Consider the following 22,104-nt stretch of genomic DNA (forward strand, 5'->3'; position numbering starts at 1 on the left):
CTGTTGCTGGCAGTCCAGCTGTGATCCCTGGTCGACAGCCTCAGTTTGTCAGACCAATATATGCAGCCAGCAAGTCAAATGAGTTTCAGCAACTATAAACACATGGAGCAGGAATCAGGCATTACAGGAGATTCACAGGAGCTTTAAGTGGGGAAATAATGAGAAGTAATAGATGGAGGAGAAAGTCACCTTTTTTGCCTTGCACTAATAGCCTGTCAGTGAAGTTGGCAAGCTGAGGCAGCTGTGAAGAATAATAATTTGTTTCACTTCCAACAGCACCTTGTTAGGCTCAGATAGGCCACCTCTACAGTGACCTGGGCATTGTGGGACAGATTCCCAAGGTGCATTACCACTGAACTGGTCTGCAATGCATGTCTTCTCAAAATGGTTCAGCATATTTAGTGGTGCCAAACAGAATCGTAGATTCATAAGTCTGGAAGGGACCTCAGGAGGTCATCTACTCCAGCCCCCTACTTCAAGCAGGATCAATCCTCACTAAGTCATCCCAGCCAGGACCTTGTCAAGCCGGGACTTAAAAACCTCGAGGGATGGAAAATTCACCACCTCTCTAGGCAATGCATTCCAGTGCTTCACCAGCCTCCTGCTGAAGTAGTTTTTTTCTAATATTCAGCCTACACCTCTCCCTCTTTAATCATTTAAGTTCTTGTGTTTGAAGTACAAACAGCTCAGTTATCTATTATAGATCTATTTAATGGTGTCACTTCAGTGACAGCAGCAAAGCCTGCTGTTCTGCTTTTCCCCAGTAGCTAAATTTCACTCATGAGGCTGTTCTAATTTGAGCCAAGGCAACCCAAAACATGGATAGGTACAAAAGTGGCCTACGGCTCCTCCATTCTGTTCTTGTGCTGAGTACTTCTTCCGCTCACGGGATTACTAGGGTTACCCCTGATTCATCCAGGTGTGAGTTAGATCAGTGAGTTAGGACCAGTGTTTTTAAGAACAACCCCACAGGTGCACATAGAATGGGAGGGAAATTTGTCTCTCTCTCACCAGTCTGTTAGGGAAAAAAATTCCTTTTTTAAAAAATATTAAGAGTACTAGTCCTTTTAACACATCTGACACATACAATTTTTTCCATTTGAAACAAATATTCCACAACACTGGAAAGACCTATGTGATATCACAAATAGAAGTGCACATATATTAAGTTTTCAAACAAAATTTTATTAAGGATAGCTGAAAAAGTAGAGCCACAAAATGTGGCTCCAAGGTGGGGGTCTTTGGATCTGGGCCTACTCTGCTGGCTTCTTCTATAAAATACATTGAGGTGTAGGCTCGTTGGTTGGGAGGGGTGGGGCAAGGATTGTTTCTTACTCCATAGAGTGCCTGTTGCAATGGGGCCCCCTGCTCTGCAGTTGGGGCCTCTTCACCCTGCAGTAGTATAAATAGCAATGCAATGCAATCTATTGAACACTGTAAAGGATGAAACAAATACACTGAGTGCATAATACAAAAAGAAAACTGCATTTATTTCAGACTTTTTCCATTTTATGTGGGGAAAAAATGCACAAATACATGTGATAGCAATACAATCAAAGTCATGGCTATGATTACAATGCATTTTCATAGGTCAGTACTTTCAAATAAAAATTATCCTGTACTATAAATGTGGCATCATTACAGTTGTACTCATGACCATATTTGAATTTTCCAAAACTAAATATTATACAACAATCGTGTTATAAGAATTTAAAATCCCCCATGCTCCCAGTGGAACTGAAAAAAAAAAAAGCTTCTTCATATAGAATCTGTACATGATCTCCTTGACAAATGTGGGGAGAGGGAATGGGACAGACATGTTCTGATGAGATTTTAATTGCTTCCAAGAACTGACAGGCTGGTTCAGTAGGAATTTTCTAACCACGTTTCAAGGACAAGTGACTTCTTGGGTATAGCTTAGAAATAATGCTGCTATGCATAAAATGCATTTCAAAATAGCACTTAGCTATTTCAAAATACAGTGTCTACACACATACAGCCTACTTTGAAATAGAGTCATTAGACACACTACGGCTTATTTCGAAATAGGCTCTACTCCCTCTCTTAACAGCACCTATTTTGAAATAGCTATTTCGAAATAGACGCCATTCCTCAGGCAGTGAGGTTTACCTATTTTGAAATAAGCCAACCACTATTTCAAAATAGCAGTTGCATTGTGTAGATGCTACAATAGTTATTTTGAAATAACTGTGCTGTGTAGACATATCCTTGTCAAATATATGCTCGTCTGACATCACTTTTTGAATACATCAAATAGGAAACTATTCATAAGATCTTTGTTCCTGTTGGATGTGGCCTTTGGGTAGAATACCTTTGGTTTTTCTTCATTTTCTAACTTTCTCAGTATGGACCATGATCCAGCAGAGCACTTAAGAAAATGCTTAACTTTACTCTATTTGAATAATCATACTGAAATTTCACATTAGGGCCTTTAAGTTCTGTGTTAGATCAATGCCAGTCTTGTAAGTGGACCTTCAAGGCTTAGTGTCAGAACTATACTGGTGAAATGAAGAATTTAATTTGCAAATCGGGCTTTTATCTTTCCAATTGATTTGTAAAGTAATGCGCACTCTTATGGAGCACTGTAAATAACAATCACTGGAACACTTGTTTCACCATCATGTTCAGTAAAGCTCCATACATGGGACACCGTTATTGCTGTCACTGTCCTAGAAAAATCTCAGATTTCAACCCATGAAGATCAAGGAACAAAAATGCCTTCCTCCCCTAGTAACCCTGCTCCAAACTATGCATAGTGTTATGAATGCAGTGTGCTGCTTTCACTGGAGCACTTCTCCTTTCTCCTGCCACTTGACTAGTGTGATGGCTGACCCACACTGAGTCCTGGATATTAGACTAGATACCCTTCTAACTCTGTGATTTTATGATTGTCAATGGAAAATATTTTAGCTTACTCATATCTGCTGAATAGCCACCTCGTTTTACCTTAGAAGTGTCTGTATTTCAGTAGTGCACAAAAGGGATCTCTCTGGTATGTCCTTCCTACCTCAACAGGGTCTTGTGCGACTTTATTAGTTAACATTTATACAAGTTTGAGATCCTCAGCTGACAGAAACGACATAAATGCAAAGAATTATTAGGCTGATAATCTGCTAGTTCATTGATCCACTTAAGACACTGAATATCCCCCACTCCCCCCCACCATTAAACTGCATTTGAGCCATAAAAAGCTATAATATAACCAACACAGTATTCACAAGATTCCAGCTCATTTGTTTTTAAAGGCTCACAAGATCTGAAATTCTTTTCATAAAAGCATGACAGGAAATAGCAAGACAACCATAAGCAGACATACATACATACATATGTACAGTGGTCATAGATATACCAACATCACAAAGGAAACCAATATATGATAGGCTGCGAAAACAATGACAACAATAATTTAAAAAAATCTTAAAGTGCTGGATGACTGTCTATCACTTTGTGATCGACATAAAAGGAGGTGCTTGAAGATGACCAGAATGAAACTGTGCAGTGATCACACTCCTTAGTTCCTCTTTTTTGCCTGACAAGTCAAATGTTGAATTCCTCCTTCAACCTGTCTTGGATGCTGGGGACTCTCAAAATATTGTCATTTTTCCTCTGTTTCTTGTTTTATCTATAATAATTTTTCTACTGCACGCATGACAACAATACCTAAGCACTGGTTTGAAGCGTGACATGAACTGGGTGCTCGTGAAAGCAATGGGCTTACCTTTTCAGAGCAAGGTTAGAGGAGACCATGTTATAAAAGCTTTGAATCTATACCAATTATTTCAACATTATAAGCTGCACTGTGCCCACCCCAGTGTACCTCTTTGGCGAGGCACCAGTGGTGACTTCTGGGTGCCATTTTTACCAGCATAGGCATAGTCTGACTCCAGGTCCAGATCCCCAGTGAGTCTACACAATAAATTAAGAACACTGAGGGTGAAGGAGACATACGAGCATGAAAGATGTCTAGTGATGCATGAACGGACTTGATAATGGAATGTCCCTGCTAGTAAAATTCAGCTGGCCCATGGGGAATATGGAAGAAATCCCTGAAGTTCCAGGTCTGACTGCCTAGAGACATTGCATCAATCTGTATTATATATTGATTTATACGAGATGAGGGTGCCAAGACACAGAAATAAAGAAGTTGAAAATTACAGCAACAGCAGCATTTGTCTGGTTGGCACACAAAATTTTGTTCTCTTTATCATCCGCTTTGCTAACATTTCGGCTGATTACATTAAGATGTTTAAGGCTGGCACGTGAAATGACAAAACCTGCTAATGAGGCGCTGTCAAAGTAAAAGTGCATTTCCAGCATTCCTTTCATAACAACCGAGATTATTAGAACTCAGATTATTGTTTACAAAATCATAGGGCTATATCGCTGCCTTCCCAAGCCACTGTTGCGTTGTTTGGGGTGGGAAATGCAAAAGGTCTATTCAGCAGTGCAGAAACCCACAGCATACACTACTCGTTCTGCCCCAGGCCATTTCAGAACATGCACATAATTTTTGTTGTTTTTGTTTAAAGCCTTATCCAATGAACGCACCCTCTGGAGGCTGCTATAATATTGTGGCTCCTGCAGCATCCATGCTTCTTGGGTCTTTCACACCTATGATGAAGTTGTTGGTTCTCCTGGCTCCATGAACGAGGGAAAGCACGTCAACTTTATCTACTTGATAACCCTGGGCTTCAAGAAACTCAATATCTTCTTCAGAAAATTCACCTGTCAAGGTTTTAGAGGAAGTTATTTTAACTGAAGGCATTGTAACATGGAGTTCCAAGTTCTTACTTTAAGTTTCTAATGCATTGACACAATGAAACTGCCCTTCAGTGTCCTGTTCCTAGGGACCTGGGAAGCAAAGAGACATCACAAGAGTACAAATTCAATGGCCTAGTGAGAAGCAGAGTCTCAAGAGAGCACACCCAGTTCTCAGCAGCAAAGACTATGTCTACTGGAGCATTGGCAGGGTAGCTAGTGTTTAGAATAGAATGTATGGAGATACACATCTCAGAACTGGAAGGGACCTCAGGAGGTCATGGAGTCCAATACCCTGCCCTGTTGGCAGGACCAAGCACCATCCCCTCCTCTTTTTTTTTTTTAAATATAATCTATTTGCCCCAGATCCCTAAATGACCCCCTGAGGGACTGAACTCACAACCCTGGGTTTAGCAGGCCAATGCCCAAACCACTGAAAGTCAGAGGCTTGTGGGGGTGGGGGGATGGGAGATGTGTGAGGATCACTTAGGAATGTGGACAATGCTATGTCTCATCAGAATGGGTGAGTAAATTGCCACCATTGCAAAAATTGCCAATAGGATAAACGTGGGATTGGAAAATGAAATCCAGCAAACAGAACTTCACTGTAGGCCTCATTGTAGACCTCTGGAATTTAATTCAGGATAAAATATTAGGGCTACCAGAATTAAACAAGAGTGTGTGGAAAGCTGTAGTCCAGCTTAAAAATAGATTAGAAACAGCGTGGTTCAGGTTCTTCACATAACCCAGGGAGACAAGCACCCTATTTCCTAAGTACAAGAAAAGTCTTTCATGCCCTTTATCAACTGTGTGGCAAAGAGTACCAAAGGGTGAACTTCAGAAGGTTCATAGGTTTGGGTCCAAAGTTGATATGCTTCTCTGACTCTCTTGAGCCTGTAAAGATGATATATAAATCTCTCTGCCTGGAATGAGAAAGTCCTCCCTACTTGGCATGCTTAAGGTTTTGAGTACCCCATGTAAGATATCTCAGACCTGGTTTTCCAAACTGCCAACTACTCACAACTGCAGCTGAAGGCAGTTGGAGCTTCAGGTGCTCAGCACTTTCCGAAAATCAAGGATCCATTCAGGAGTGTCAGGTGGGCCCCTGAAGATTGAACCACCCAAATTGCTTGTCATTTTTGATCATTTAAACCATATTTTTGTACACCAAAATTATTTAAGAGTAGACAACATGAACACCCCTGAGAATTTATTTCTGTTGTGGCAGTGCTTAAGGGCCCCAGGCACAGAAGGATACCTCACTGTACACACAGATAACAGAAGACAGTCCTTGCCCAAAGAACTCCGTTACAAAGGCAAGACAGACACACAACAAAAAATCCAAGTAGTACAGTCCTTATAAAATACAACGCCGTCTATTCCCTGACTCCCTTCCCATAGCCATGCCTTTCTCAGCTTACCTCCCCTACTTTGCTGCTTGTGCTTTCAAAATTTTAATATAAACATTGATCAGGATACACGATCACAAACTCAGCAAGTAAGTAAACATCTCATGCTAACTATAGCTTTATAAAGTGTAGGTTAGAGTATGGTTTATAAACATAAAAGTATTGTCACTGTGAGGCATTCAAAAGTCACAAATACACTACTACAAACACAAGTTTTTTTTTTAAAATAGTAAATTTTGCGGGGGGGAGGGGGTTTCTTTGTCTTCTAGTTCCTGAGCTTCTAAATTACATTCAAGTCTCATTTTCAGGCTCTTCTCTGCAATTAGACGACTAGAAATTGAGAGGGGAGGCAGGCAGGATACTTTTTAAAATGAAAGCAGAGATCTGCACATATTGACATGATCCTAGAACACGATGCCTCAAGAAATGCACCAAATAATGTAAAACCCTCAACAAACTTTGAAGAGTTGGCAAAACTGCTTTGAGGACATTAGACTAGTAGAGCTCTGGCCACACAAGAAGCAGAAAGCTATTTTCATTGGCTTCCCCCTTCCTGCCAGCTGGGTGGCAGATGAGCAGAGCTATGGGCAGGGGAAATAGAAAGTAAAAGAAACCATACTTGTGGGGCTAACACTGCTTGTAGCTAGCTCTAGGAAAGGCAGGCGTCACTATGTATAAAGGCTCTGGCTGTATTAAAGGACTGCCAGTTTGAAAACATGTTTGTGGTCATGCCTCACTCAGTAGTACACATGCAGTGCCACAATCTCAGTACACGAAGTGTTTTCAAAGAAGAGGAAACAATTACAGTAAGGACTGGACATTTGCAAGTGCAACATTCGCAAATTCAATTATTCGCAAATGCTGCTTCCCTGAGGTTCCGAGAGGCAGTGGGGAGCGTCAGCAGCTACTAAGTTCCCTGAGGTTCCGGGGGGGAGTGCCAGCAGCTGCCACTTTCCTGGGGTCCCTGTATTTGTGAAAAGCAACATTCACGAAGGTTCTGAACACAGAACCTTCGTGAATGTTGCAACTCTACTGTACTGAGACCTGGGTGAACAGTTTATGGCTGAAAGACACTGAACAGATAGGCTGTGTCTACACTGGCACAAATCTTTGAAATAGCCATGCAAATGGCCATTTCGAAAATTACTAATGAGGCGCTGAATTGAATATTCAGCGCCTCGCTGGCATTAGGATGCTTCCAGCTGCAGCGCTTCAAAAGTGCCGCTTTTGAACACCCACAGCTTGGCGCAGCTACACGGGGGTCCTTTTCAAAAGGGCCCCGCACATTTCGAAATCCCCTTATTCCGGATTCCAGGGATTTCAAAATGTGCGGGGCCCTTTTGAAAAAGGACCCCTGTGTAGCCGTGCCAAGCTGCGGGTGCTCAAAAGCGGCACTTTTGAAGCGCTGCAGCTGGAAGCGTCCTAATGCTAACGAGGCGCTGAATATTCAGTTCAGTGCCTCATTAGTAATCTTCGAAATGGCCATTTGCATGGGTATTTCGAAGATCTGTGCCTGTGTAGACACAGCCATACTGTTTGGCCAAATGATGGTGGAGAGGCATATAAGCATGTGACCACCAAGAAGGGAGAGGACTTGGTGAAAATAAAGAGGCGTCATTGGAAGGAATATGAGATTAAACCAATGAAAAATATCATGAAAAATATGGTGGTGGTAAGGTCTACCAGACTACAGAAAAATCTCTACAGGGGTGTGTGGAAAACCCACTTGTGTTGGTATATTAGTGCTGGACAAAGCACTGGAGAGTATTCAGAAAGGACCAATCCCAAACTGTCTGTGAAAGTAATATGTTAGCCTAGTTCATCTTTGCTCTCCCTGGCCGTGTCTACACTAGCCCCAAACTTCAAAATGGCCACGCAAATGGCCATTTCGAAGTTTATTATGAAGCGCTAAAATACATATTCAGCGCTTCATTAGCATGCGGGCTGCCGCGGCACTTCGAAATTGATGCGCCTCGCCGCCGCGCGTCTCGTCCCCACGGGGCTCCTTTTTGAAAGGACCCCGTCTACTTCGAAGTCCCCTTATTCCCATGAGCTGATGGGAATAAGGGGACTTCGAAGTAGGCGGGGTCCTTTCGAAAAGGAGCCCCATCAGGATGAGACGCACGGCAGCGAAGCGCGTCAATTTCGAAGCGCCGCAGCCGCCCGCATGCTAATGAAGCGCTGAATATGCATTTCAGCGCTTCATTAGTAAACTTCGAAATGGCCATTTGCGTGGCCATTTCGAAGTTTGGGGCTAGTGTAGACGTAGCCCCCAATGGCTAAGATCCCTTATTATAGCTTTATTTCAATTCATTATTCTATCGTGCTGCTCATCCTATATGTGCGGCGCTCAAAAATGCCAGCCAAGAACTACTAACTCTTTGGGTACACACTTCACAGGGGCTTGTATGTGACAAAGACTTAGAATGCCTAAGTATGGTGATGGAGAGATGCAGGAACAGAAAGCACATCTTCTGTGTAAAACTCTCAGCTTCATGGGATGTTTGTGCATCACAGAAGCCTCCCAGCTGTTGCAAAACTAACACAAGAGCACAGCTCTCCTAGGGCACTTGAGGAGCAGTCTTGGTATGCAGAAAAGAGATGGCAAGTGCCCTAGGAGAGCTGTGCTCTTGTGTTAGTTTTGCAACAGCTGGGAGGCTTCTGTGATGCACAAACATCCCAGGAAGCTGAGAGTTTTACACAGAAGACGTGCTTTCTGTTCCTGCATCTCTCCATCACCATACTTAGGCATTCTAAGTCTTTGTCACATACAAGCCCCTGTGAAGTGTGTACCCAAAGAGTTAGTAGTTCTTGGCTGGCATTTTTGAGCGCCGCACATATAGGATGAGCAGCACGATAGAATAATGAATTGAAATAAAGCTATAATAAGGGATCTTAGCCATTGGGGGCTACGTCTACACGAGCCCCAAACTTCGAAATGGCCATGCAAATGGCCATTTCGAAGTTTACTAATGAAGCGCTGAAATGCATATTCAGCGCTTCATTAGCATGCGGGCGGCCGCGGCGCTTCGAAATTGACGCGCTTCGCCGCCATGCGTCTCATCCTGATGGGGCTCCTTTTCAAAAGGACCCCGCCTACTTCGAAGTCCCCTTATTCCCATCAGCTCATGGGAATAAGGGGACTTCGAAGTAGACAGGGTCCTTTCAAAAAGGAGCCCCGTGGGGACGAGACGCGCGGCGGCGAGGCGCATCAATTTCGAAGCGCCGCAGCCGCCCGCATGCTAATGAAGCGCTGAATATGCATTTCAGCGCTTCATTAGTAAACTTCGAAATGGCCATTTGCATGGCCATTTCGAAGTTTGGGGCTCGTGTAGACGTAGCCCCCAATGGCTAAGATCCCTTATTATAGCTTTATTTCAATTCATTATTCTATCGTGCTGCTCATCCTATATGTGCGGCGCTCAAAAATGCCAGCCAAGAACTACTAACTCTTTGGGTACACACTTCACAGGGGCTTGTATGTGACAAAGACTTAGAATGCCTAAGTATGGTGATGGAGAAATGCAGGAACAGAAAGCACGTCTTCTGTGTAAAACTCTCAGCTTCATGGGATGTTTGTGCATCACAGAAGCCTCCCAGCTGTTGCAAAACTAACACAAGAGCACAGCTCTCCTAGGGCACTTGCCATCTCTTTTCTGCATACCAAGACTGCTCCTCATCAGTCCACAACAAGCTGAGAACTGCAGCCTGCAAAGTAATCCCAGGCGTATATGAAAATTCTTTTTTTGACATGACAGAAATGTTGTCCACCAAGATCAGTGCTAAGCTTCATACTCACTGTCAATTTGCAGGACGTTGGATTGAAGCTGTGGGTGCAGCCGACCCAGGGACAGACTCTCACTCAGGTTCTTGTTAAGTGTTAAAACGTTTACTAAAACCTGCACAAGAGAGAGACACAGATTTTACAAAGTGGATTCAAACACTAAGGAATATGCCTCCAAAGCAGCTTCCTAATTTGCAATCCCGCCATTTTCAAATACTAACTTACACAGGAAAACAGACTTTTTTTAAACTAACTTTAAATGAACAAAATACATGTTTTTATCCATGTCCATCTGAATATCCTGCAGGCATGCTTTTGGAGGACCTTTTTTAAAAAAAAAAAACAAAAAAAAAACAGTCCTTAAGGGGCATTTTTTTTTAGAATTCCATGAGGTTTTCCACATATTTTCTATTATATCAGTGGGAGTCATAAGGGTGAAACTCCACAGAAATCTCTGAAAAGGTATTTTATTTTTATGACCAAAAAGTGAATCCTTCTGATAACTTTAGGAAGCAAGTGGGTGGCTTTAATCTTTCTCTGACTAATACCTTCAATGAGGTGAAGTCAATCAGAGTAAAGTTTAGTTCTGCCCTAGCCTTTTAATAATCCAGCACTATTACATATATAGTCATGCCATCAGCAACGGCTCCATCACATTACAAATTACAAGTTAGGAAGAGTTATTTGCAAAGCTCACAATATGAAGGATTTCAGGAAGGCATTTGCTAACCTGAACTTCTGCTGGGGATCAGAACCAAATTCCACTCCCATGCTCCTGCAGTTCTCACACCAGTTCTGTTATTTTAATTCTTTAAAGAAGAAAACCTTTGAATAAGTTGTGGAAAGTCACAAAGCCTTCATGGATGTTGCTAACATTCCATCTCCCTACATTTATGAGAGCCATCCTCAGAGAAGGCACGCGGCCTCGTCCCAGGGCTTGTCCACACAGCTAGTTAGTGCTCAGCAATCCAGGCGGTGGAGAAACAGAACACTAGCCTGTAATGCTCTAAACTGGCCACGTGGACCTTGGTACCATACACTGAATATTCTGGAGTCCTGAATATTCACACCTTAACTTCATCATCAATAACCGTTGGCTCAGCGCCCGTTGGTGTCCGATGCCTCCCTCACTATTTCCTTCCATCTTTCCCCGTCCAGTGAGGAGTGGCTTAGTTTCTGTCGACTAGTTCCACACCAATCTACTATATCATCTACCCACTCTCTATGGGGTCTGCCTCTCCTGTTCCAACCGTCCATTACGCCGAATACCAGGGTCTTGATTTTTTGTTCATTGTTCATTCTGCAGATATGCCCAAATAGCTGTAACTTCCATTGTATAACCTTCTGCAGTAGGTTCTCTTTCTCCTGTATCTTCCTACATAATTCCTTGTGGGTGACCTTCTGCATCCATCCTATTCTCAGGATCTTTCTATAACAACTCCTCTCAAACACCAATATTCTTCTCTTTGACGCTTTCATTATAACCCATGTCTCACATCCGTACAAAATGCTGCTGAATAGGCACATTTTCAAGACGCTCAGCTGCATTGCTAAGCTAATTGCTTTGCTTTTCCAGATCTTAGTCATCGCTTGCCTAGGTTGCCACATACTAAATATCTGTGTAGACCAGCCTTTAATGAAAAGAATGGACAACAGTTATAGCTTTAGATTATCATTTATCTGGAACTGTATGATCTGATCACTTCTAGTTCACCAGTTGGGATCCAGGATGCCTAGGAGCAACAGGAACTTGTTATTTATTGATGCTGGGTAACATTTTTGTTAGCAGCCTCAGCAGAAAGTCCACAGATTGAATGGGGAAAACAGAGCTCCCCACTTTTCCATACTGACAATAGCCTCAGAGGAGTAACTGTGCTAGTCTGCAGCTGCACAAACAACAAGCAGTCCTGTAGCACATTAAATACTAGCAAATTCATGAGATCATGAGCTTTGGTGGGTAAAACCAACTTCTTTGGATTAACTAAATAATCTGAAGAAGTGGCTCTTACCCGTGAAAGCTCATGACCTAATAAATCTGTTAGTCTTTAAAGTACAGACTGCTTGTTTCCATGCTAAGAGTCCATCTAGGTAAGGTGCTTTGGCACAACAGGTGTGGGGAAGGGCAAACTTAACTTATCCTCACACTATGCAGCTTGACCATATGATGAATGTACCGCTTCCCTTGGACAATCAGACCAGCTTCTACAGAGTTACTAATAGGTGCTCATGCCTTTAAGGCCCACAGTTCTTGCATCCATTCCCTGCAGGTGACCCCACTGAGAGCACTGTTACAAGGAAAACACATCTTCCATGTCAGACCACTGCCTGTATTTTACTGGAGGACATACGTCTTCATGGGCTGTTAGCTTGAAGCAGAACCAAATGCACATGACAACAGTATTTCAACCTCTTCAGAAACACTTCCTTTTTTTTTTTTTTTTTTTTTTTTTTTCTCTCTGATAACCACCATGTTTGTGCAGGAAACCCTCAGGTGGTGACTCCAAATGCCAACATGAAGAAACAGCGAAAGACAGTTTGCACCTTCCCTGTTGCAAGGGATGCAGCATATGCTCAGAAGCAGTACTCCAAACTGACCTGCGTGATGCTGCTCAAGGCTTTGTCCCCATTGTTAGCTCCCAGACAGAGATAAGTTCCACACATCCCTTCTGATGGTCGAACAATAGTGGGCAGTAAAAAGGAGAGGGGTCGTTTTCCAGGCTGAATAAGATTCTTCTGTTGATGAAGAAAATACCCCCGAAAATTATTAAATGGATCAGAACAAAGATTTTCCATCTCCCAAATCGCTCAGGTTAACTTGTTTTTCTTTTAACTTCCGAGTCAATATTCCTAGCATGGCTCGATTATGATGCCATTTGCACTGCTATGTTAACACTACTTTACATTTATCTAATATCTCTCTTTCCAAGGCACCCAAAGCCTTTTACAAACTGTATACAGAAGCCACTTCACCCACTACTAATATGCAGCTATCTCTGGAGCGGAAAGAGGCAACTGTTTAACGGTACATAGCAACACCACTCAACAGCTGAGCCTGGGAAGTGACCAGGAGTGGTCAACGATGATCTCTGTCTGAGATCTCAGGATTTGGCTTCCATTGTCCATCACTTTTTCAAGCTGAAGAGCAATAATTATCAACTATAATCCTTAATTTCAATCAACAGAGTACATGAGCAGCATGAGGGCAGTGTGCTTTCTACATGGCAGCCATGCTAGACTCTACAGCGGCATCTACACTATACTCCCCTTGCAAAAGGGAATGCAAATGAGAGAGATCAGAAATGCAAATGAGGCACAGATTTACATACCTTGTGCCTTATGTGCATATTTTCACACAATTGCACTTTCAAAACAAAAACAGCAATGTGGATGGGGTTCCTTTGAAAACACACCTCCTTTTTGAAAGAGCCCTTCTTCCTATTTTGTTTCAGGAAGAAGACGTCTTTCGAAAATGGGGTTTGTTTTCAAAGCAACCCTGTCCACACAGCTGTTTTTGTTTCAAAAACAGTCTCTTTTGGAAGTGAGATAGCATGAAAATATGCAAATGAAGCACGAGATGTAAATCTGTGCCTCATTTGCATTTCTGATATTGCTCACTTGCATTCCCCTTTTGAAAGGGGAATGTAGCATAGACACAGCCTACATGGTTTCCTTGCAATACTATACTTCACATAGGCAGATCACAGACAGAGATCATCTCCTATAGTCTATATTCTATTTCTCTGCTGGACAGACAGCATGAAAGGGAAGAGATAACTGAAGAGCTCAGCCTGCACAAATAGCTTTTTTATTTTCCAGAAAATATTTGAGAATAAAAAGTCAACACCAGAAGAGTTCAAATTCTGAATTCTTTGTGGAATTCATTACCAAGCTGGAAGAGGAGTGGTTTGATGTACTATTCAGCCAGGAAAAGTCCAACATCTGACTGTTTAGAAGGATTCCAGAGGGTGTTATGATTCCACTTCCAAATGGGCGGTTCAGAGAACTGAAGAAGAAGACAAAGAAAACTTGTGAAAACCCAGCCAGTGATTCCTGTAACACTCTAAGACTTGGTACTGTCCCAGTACTGCAGATTCCCCTTCTAACTTGGTGGAGACTCCTCCTTTGGTTTTTTAGTGTTGGTGAAAGGTGTCAGCCTGACAATCCTAGTGAATGACAGTTTCTGTAGACCTGTGGAAAAGGTACAGAATGGACAGCAGCAGTGTAAGCTTCTTCCACACAACCCTGTCAATAGGCCTGGAGCTATCACCTCTAGGTCCAAGCTCCAGTCATCCTGCACTCGCTGCCAAGGATGGCAACCAGAGGAAGGAATATGTGATGTGAACACCTCTCCACTAGGAGACCACCCCATCATTTCAGATAGGCCACTAAGTGGCCTTAGAGGGCAATGACTTCCAATCACCAACAGTCTAGGCTTAGCCACTGAACACTAGGTGATAGGAAAGGTCTGTCCTGATGGTTCTCTGGATTCATTCCTCTCACCCCCATACCAGGGCTGAAAAGCTAAATCCTTTACCTTACAACAGCGACAATGTAGTCATCGGGTCCCATCACAAGGACTTGGCTAGCCGGGGGGCCGCTCTCCATGGAGAAGTGTGGAATATTGCTACCAGAAGGGGAGGACTGGGAATCATTAATCACCTGACGCAGAAAATCTGCCTTTGATTTACTGCAATGACATGAGAGGATATGGAGAGCAAAAAAGCAGTGAGCTTAGAAAGTAGGAGCTTCTCCCCTTTAGGGTACATCTAATAGACAAGCCCAGCAGGTAGTATTCATCACTGGCACACTGGACATGCCTGGAAGGAATGGAGGTTATTCAATGACAGTGTGAAAAGTAAGCTCCTCTGCCACATCAAAATGGCAGGAAGTAAGACATCTCAGACACTGCACAAGGGAGGCAACTCTGTGGCCATTGGTTAATCAGACTGCAGGCAGAAGCTCCTGCCCTGGTGCCTGGAGTTCAGTGAGGTTCAACGGACATATAGGCGGGTGAGAATGATGGAGCATCACTGTGACTTTACCATGGCTCCCTGGTCCACAATTAGGTCTCCTGGGCGCTACCACAATACATGAGGCTGGCAAAAGGAAGGAAGGTGATGGATGCCTCAGATCTCTGTCAGGACCCGTTACAAATGGATACATAAAAGCAGCCAGCATGTGTTGTGAAAAAGGGTGCCGTGTTGACCCCTACCAACCCGGAACACTTCTTAGCAGGTGTTGATCCTGCTTCAGGTTAATTTATTTTCTACTGACTCAAAGAGACAGACATTGCTATGCTTATCATTATTCAAAATGAGGTAGGAGGACCTCTGGAGAAAGAAAACCTAGGGTGTGAGCTGAGCAGCTTTGAAGGACGAATGTTAGGAGCAGTCAGGTCTGGGAAGAAGTTCTGAGCTAATTTTATGTGGTATGATTGTTCGTTTCTTTGTTAATAAAGCCAAACTCCAGGAAGGACTTGGCACGGTTAAGAGGCTTTATTTTCCAGCAGATTCAGAAAGACTTTGACTGACAGGGGTCAGATGAAAACATCGTTCTTGGTTACAAACACAGTTTTATTTGTAGTGGAGTTGGGACCTTAGGCTATATCTTAAGGAGTTTGTAAACAGATTATAGGATGTCTTCCTCCTGATCAAATTATGTCCACATACCAGGTGGTTTAGGCATAGCTCCTAATGGTGTCACTGTGCTTTGACCCTATTCATGGAAGAGCGGCAGCATGTCTGTCTAACAAGAATCAGACCTCAGCACAATTCTGCTGCTGTGCAGATAAGAATTTAGAGCCACTTCACTGTGTTCTTGTTACACAGAAAGACCTTGTCTACACTAGCAACATTCATCTACTGCTGATTTGAGATGAGACACAATGTTTCAATCCCGGATTTGGCAAATGGCATTCAGGAGACATCATGAGCCATTCTGGGTGCTGAGGGAAGGAGGAATCACAGACAGTGTCCTCACAGGACAACTTCGGACTGGCACTGGGTAGAGTCAGGTGCTGCCTCCTCCTGAGCCTTGGAAAAGAGGGGTAAAAATGGATGATAAACCTCAGGATTTAGTCTGTTACAGAAAGAATCTAAATTAGGAAGACACATTGCAATTCCCCATAATCTTTCAGGGCCAAATTTGTTTTTGCCCATGTGAACACAGGCTGTGAAATAAATAGATATATTGGTCACCCCTGAATACAGCACCCTTCATGCATCTCAAGTCCCTGTGGGAACGGCCGTTTCCTCAGCAAAACCAAAAGGCACAGGAGCAAGGATTAGCTTTTGTCATACAACAGGAGTATAACAACGATTCATATTCATCCATTCACCAAAGCATTCCTCATACTCGGACGTACCTGACCATGTCTTCTACATTGACTGAGTCAAAGGCTGGGTCTCCCAAGCTGTCAGCTAGCTCCAGTGCTATTTTTAATGTCTAAATTGAACACAAAGAAAGAAACAAAAAACCATTTAGGTGGCCCTGGAAATCTCAAATTCCATGGTCAACTGGGAGAGTGGAAATTACTCTCCTTGGCATGTTGTATCCAGCTTCTATTCTGCCCCCAGCTCTCTGCCTAGTAACCACCATCTTGAGCAGCAAGCTTACTCAGGTAGTAGTATAAAGTGCTGTTACCTCAAAGGCAGATCTAGATAAGGAAGGCTGCTCTTCTGCAGGCCAGGCGTGTGAAGTCAAGATTTCCTGCTATTCCTTGAGGAGCAGAAGCAAAGTGTACAGGACAGAAAGACCCAGGACATAAGCTTTATGTCACAAGTGGCACGGCATGTAAGCCCAACCATATGTGTACAGCTGGTGATCAAGGTGAAATGTACATAGAGACTATCTGTTCCTCTGACTCATGCTAGCACAGTCCCATGTAAGAACCACAACCATCACGTCCCTCCCCTCTGCCTTCCAGATGCTAATTACTGAGTTTACATTCATCACAATACCAAAAATCTTGCTGGATTCCCATGAGACTGCTGCTGATGGAGCTGCACATGCTCATAATGCACCGTTCCACCAGCATCCTACTGACACAAAACAGGAATCTTTTATTTAATTTATTTTGCTAATGATATGTCATCCCCAGGATCGAATAGAACATTTTATCCCCAGGCCATTTAAAGGGCCAGCATTTTAAAAGCACAATGGACACATGCACAGACGGTGCCTGACCCTTGCATTTGAAGCTGGGCATGAGCACTGGAAGCTCCTGGGAAGTGGGAAGGAAGGTCTTGCCAGTTCCTGGACCACGGTCTCACACCCTGAAGCCCTCCCCCAGCTCAGCATTCTCCCCCATGAAGGGTTTGCCCATGCTCCACCCCCACGCTGCTCCAGGCCCCTTTCCAACTCAGTGCCCTCCCACAAAGCTTCCCCACCCATGGGCCTCCACCCTTTCTGCCAAAGCCATGCCCCACACTGCTCATACTTCTCTGCCCCCTTCCTCAAGAATTCCCCCATCTATCAGTCTTTGGAGAGTGGGGGAAGTCTCAGGGGCAGACTGGCACAATTGCTGTATGTGGGGGTGGTCCTTGGAGGAAGGGAGAGCAGGGGCAGGGTATTGGGTAAAGAGGCAGAAGAGGGATGGGAAAAGAAGAAATGCAGGCAGGGCCACAGTGGAAGAGGATGACCAGGAGCTGGGTCTCAGAGCATAGCCTGGGCCCTTTGAGTGGCAATGCTTCAAAGATATCTAGGGGGGAGATGCACCACCTCTTAGCCTCCTCTGGGCTCTTTACCTGCTTCCTGAACACAGAAACCTGCTCAGTGGACCAAACGTTCATACACGGACAAGGAAGATGTACTACCAAGAGCCAACTTCTCTGCCCACGTTTTACAACGCAGCCCTGTGTTTTTAGATCAATAAACTGGTTTTAGTTAAGAAATGTTAACCCAGAGCTAGGGCACACGCACATTTTGTTCCCTTCCACAAGTCTTGTGATTTGGCTTAGTATGATTGACAGCTCCTTAGGATCAGGCAGCTTTCTGATACATTGCTGAAGGCAGAGTGACAAGAACAAACGTGCTTTTCAGTCAAGCAGGCACAGGACTAACACAATTTACTGGGAGACTTCAGTTTCAAGGTTCAAGTAATTGCTTAATCCATTTGATTTATAGCCCAAATGTCTTATGTTTTGTCATGTGTGGTTCACAAACATTTCCTCTTTATGAGCTGTAATTTATTTTCTGATACACAATAAAAAAACTCAATGTTAAAAAAACTGCTGCTTTCCACTAGCCAAGGCATTAGGGGAGAGCTTTTCCTTTGTGTAGGCTAGCAGCAAAGGACAAGAATTACAAAAGCCCCTTAGGTGCCCAGAGAAGACATCCCCTAACTACAAGATGCCTGAAGACACATGAAAGTTCAAGCCCAGCTGGCAAGCCTTGCTCAAAGCTGCTTAACCTTCTGCGCTGCACTTCCAATGGATGTAGCACACAATCTCAGCCAACAGCTTAGCAACCTTGCAATTTGCTTGAAGGCCACAATTCAAAAATCACCACTAAGTGTGTTTTAGACATCTACCAACATACTCATGCTCACAGATCAGGTAGTTAGGTGTCTATGTTGCTTCATATGAACCTGTACTTATTTGCAGGGTCCAAATGCAGGCATAAAACAGTACTAGCAATGCCAAGCACACAAAACACGACTCAGGTTCCCAGCATCGCGAGATTCGCTTACTAAGTGAGATTTTAAAAATAATAAAAGTTGGTTCCTTTATTTGCCCTCTGGTTCTGCAGTCCTTGAGGTGCACCCAGTCACATTTTTAGACTTTTCTCCACAAGTAGGAGGATTAGAACTCTTCTTTTAGGCTCTCAAACAATCACATGACTCCAGAACCTGTGGCTTTAAGGAAAAATAAAACCACACCAAATATTTCTAGACTCTCAGTAAAATGGGAAGAGTTAGTACCACTGGAACAAATTAAGACCCCTTTAAAAATCAGGCCTCAAAATGTCTTTGCACTGCCATCAAGAACAGAAGAGCTATGTTTTAAATGTAAACTGCAAAGTCTTAGAAAGGTTTTTAAAAATTACCCATTGTCATATTCACAGCTACTTTCTGAGTATAGCTGCATTTCAAATATTGTCTAAGATGATTCTACTCCACATGCCTGTTACGTCTCTAGTAGTGCACTGAGTATGGATGCAAACCCCACTTGTGCTCTGCCTTAAAAGTCTAATGCTTCAGACCTTGCTCGAGACTTCTACAGGTCAAACCTGGTAGTTTAGATCAATGACTGCAGAATTTTACACCTAGGGCTTACATAGTAAGGAGGGTCCTTAGCAAGATGGTGAATTCCAAACAGTATGAGTATCCATCTACACCAAGGGCAGGCAGGTTAGGCCTCAGGGGTGGAATCCAGCCCCACCAAGCCTTTTAATCTGGGCTGTGGCAGCTGCAGAGGGTGCAGAAGTTCAAATGCTGCTCCCACACCCTCAATAAATTCTCTCAGATCCTATTGGTTGGAAACCAGCCAATGGGAGCTGAAAAATTGGGCTGCACTGCTCCACCCCCAGTAAAATCTCACAGCTCCTATAGGCCGGTTTCTGGCCAATAACAGCAGGAAGACACCCCAGCCCCCCCACCCCCCAGCACAGATTGCTACATGGAACAGCCCTGGGGCTGGGGCTGCTGGCAGTCCGGGAAGCCTGCCTGAGAGTGCTGCTGGCCCTAAGAGAGGCTTCTTAGTTAAGCATATTGGGGGCCAGAGACACTTCTGGCACCATACCCCAACTGCCTCCCAGTCCCCGTGCTTGGTCCAGCCAGGCGGGCAGGGGACTGGACTGAATGACCTCCCGAGATCTCTTCCAGCTCTACGACATGTGTATCTCCATTTATTATTGTAAGTGCTTCTTAAACTTTCCAAGACTATGGAACACCAAACAATCATATTTTTAATGCAGAACACCTGTGAAAATGTTCTTCAAAATAATTGTCACATCAAAACCAAACCAAACCAAACCTACACACAGCAATGTATGCAGCAAAACCAAAACGATGGAGTTTAATGAGGTATCAAAGCAGTGAAGAAGTAACATTGTGTCTGGTTTTAACAACAGAAAATATAGCCCATCCGTGTATTTTTCCAAACACTTGTGGCACAACTGCCAGCTGTTCACACAACACTAGTGTTCTGCACAGTGCTTTGTTGGTTAAAAAAAATGAGAAGCCAGTATGGCTCCTCACCCCCAGTCCCCTACCCCTGCTAGGTTCCCATGGCTGCGGCTGCCAAAGGGACGGTGGGGGCTCCAGCTCCTGCTGCTGCAGGGCAAGTGGGGACTCCAGCTTCCAGCCCCGCAGCAGCATCCCAGCCAGTGGAGGCTCCAGCTCATGGCCCCATGTGGCTGCAGGCCTAGGAGGGCTCTGGCAGCCCGGCAGCTGGCTTGGGCGCTGAGCCCTGCCAGCAGCCCCAGCCACGGGAACCCTGGTAAAGAGGGGCCAGTACACAGTACCGCCAGAAAAAAAGCCCCGGTTCCACAGAACATAGTTTAAGAAACACTGCCCTATAGTACCTGCAGCTATCTGATACAACAGCAGATCCCAGTTTTAAATGCTAGCAGGCTTTTTGCCTGCTAACCTCTGTGGGAGTTACCGAAGTAAATTCTCTTTTACATCATCAGTCTTCAGGGCAGCTATCCATCCTCAAGAGGCTCAAAAGGGCAAAACCCCATGTTTTCCCCTCTGCAGCCCACTTTTAATGACCATTTGCAAGCTGTGAAAAAACTCATGGGCTATGACACAGCATGGCTTACCTCAGGCATTGACACACGGTCAGATCATGGCTCTGTGCGATGAAACTACGTCAGAATGTTTTTACAAGTCCCTAAAGGCAAATAAAGTCACCCGTCTTTAGGCAAATAAAGACCCTTTGACATCACCACACAAAGGCAGCCACATGGTTAGCCCAGTCTTACCTCTGCTATCCAATGGAGGGCATTTTCCCTGTTTATCTGGCTTGTGATATTAAAGCCCTCCAGGATATTGAGAGCTGCGATCAGTGCAGGACCTGCATGTGGCGGTGGAGGGCTGAGAACCAGGTGACCTGTCAAGGTGAGAGAAGACACATAAGGCCACTTGCATTAGAAGTTGCTTTGTCAATGTTCTATTGGGTGGTTGTATTTCTAACCCTTTTCTGTGAGCTGCCATCCCAGGGAAGGAAAACAACTATTTCAAATGTGGGGAGGTAATTATGGGAGATTTTTAAAAGCCGTCTTCAAAGACAGGTGCCGCAGGAGAGTGAGTAGACCAGGCCCAGCTCTCCTGTGTCAGAGCAGCAAACTCAAGTGAGATTGAAGGGACAGAGCTACACCTTAACCCTAAAGCCCAGTCAGAGGGTAAAAAGACTAGGAGGAATCAGGGCAAGTTGTGCCCATGGAGAATCACAGAGGAATGGGGCTAATTCTGGTGGTGGGTTTCTGAGAAGGGAGCCATGGAGCTGGTGTTCCAGAAAGGAGAATGAGAAGCAGAGGAACCACTTTGCCACCAGGAGTACCTGAGCGGCTGCTACCCTATTACAATAATGACAGTGATCCATTTTTCTCCTTTTTGATGGACAAAGAAGGTTGGAAGGTTGTTTTTTCCTTGCTCGTTTCTTACAATCCGAAATTTAAATCTTGTCTCCGTTGGGGAGGTTTGTGAAAGACCCTGGATGGCTGGGAAACAAGTATGTTTATGACCTCACGGACCCAAAAAGGTTAAAAAAAACAAAACCAAAACCTGAGTACAAGGGAAGGGATTGGTCTTCGGTTTGTTTAAAACTCTTATTGGTCAGGTTACCACTTGCTGCAAAGCAACATAACTCCCAGACTTCAGGGAAGATGCACTGATCTACACTAGCTGAGAATCTGACCCTTTGCCTTTTGCTTGTTTTTGTTAAAAAAACCTGTATCGCAAATGCCTGAATGAGCGGCAGCTGCAGAAAGGTCACTTGTTAAAGATTAAACACCCTTCCCCTTTAATTAAAGAACAAGGAAGTTAAGAGAATGTTCAAGAAACCTTCAGCAATACAGAATAACCAGATTTCACAGTTCTGTTATGTTTAAGACTAAAATGATGAGGGAAATTTAGTCTTCAGGCATCTATCCATCCTCAAGAGGCTCAAAAGGGCATAACCCCATGTT

At 43.9% G+C, this 22,104-nt stretch overlaps 1 protein-coding gene across 1 annotated transcript in view; it reads right to left on the reverse strand.

Moving 5' to 3' along the window:
- Positions 1 to 1,492: 1,492 nt before the first annotated feature.
- The window catches only part of GGT7 (gamma-glutamyltransferase 7), a 54,291-nt gene continuing 33,679 nt past the window's right edge, over positions 1,493 to 22,104 (reverse strand). The window contains exons 9-15 of the mRNA XM_075011495.1: positions 20,899 to 21,026; positions 16,337 to 16,416; positions 14,507 to 14,659; positions 13,858 to 13,975; positions 12,568 to 12,705; positions 9,988 to 10,087; positions 1,493 to 4,746 (exon numbers count right to left, since the gene is read on the reverse strand). Of these exons, the coding sequence (XP_074867596.1) occupies positions 4,583 to 4,746; positions 9,988 to 10,087; positions 12,568 to 12,705; positions 13,858 to 13,975; positions 14,507 to 14,659; positions 16,337 to 16,416; positions 20,899 to 21,026 (881 nt within the window). The 3' untranslated portion in view covers positions 1,493 to 4,582. The remainder of the gene's footprint in view (positions 4,747 to 9,987; positions 10,088 to 12,567; positions 12,706 to 13,857; positions 13,976 to 14,506; positions 14,660 to 16,336; positions 16,417 to 20,898; positions 21,027 to 22,104) is intronic.

Source organism: Carettochelys insculpta, chromosome 17, assembly GCF_033958435.1.
Source record: "Carettochelys insculpta isolate YL-2023 chromosome 17, ASM3395843v1, whole genome shotgun sequence".
NCBI classification, from domain to species: Eukaryota; Metazoa; Chordata; order Testudines; family Carettochelyidae; genus Carettochelys; species Carettochelys insculpta.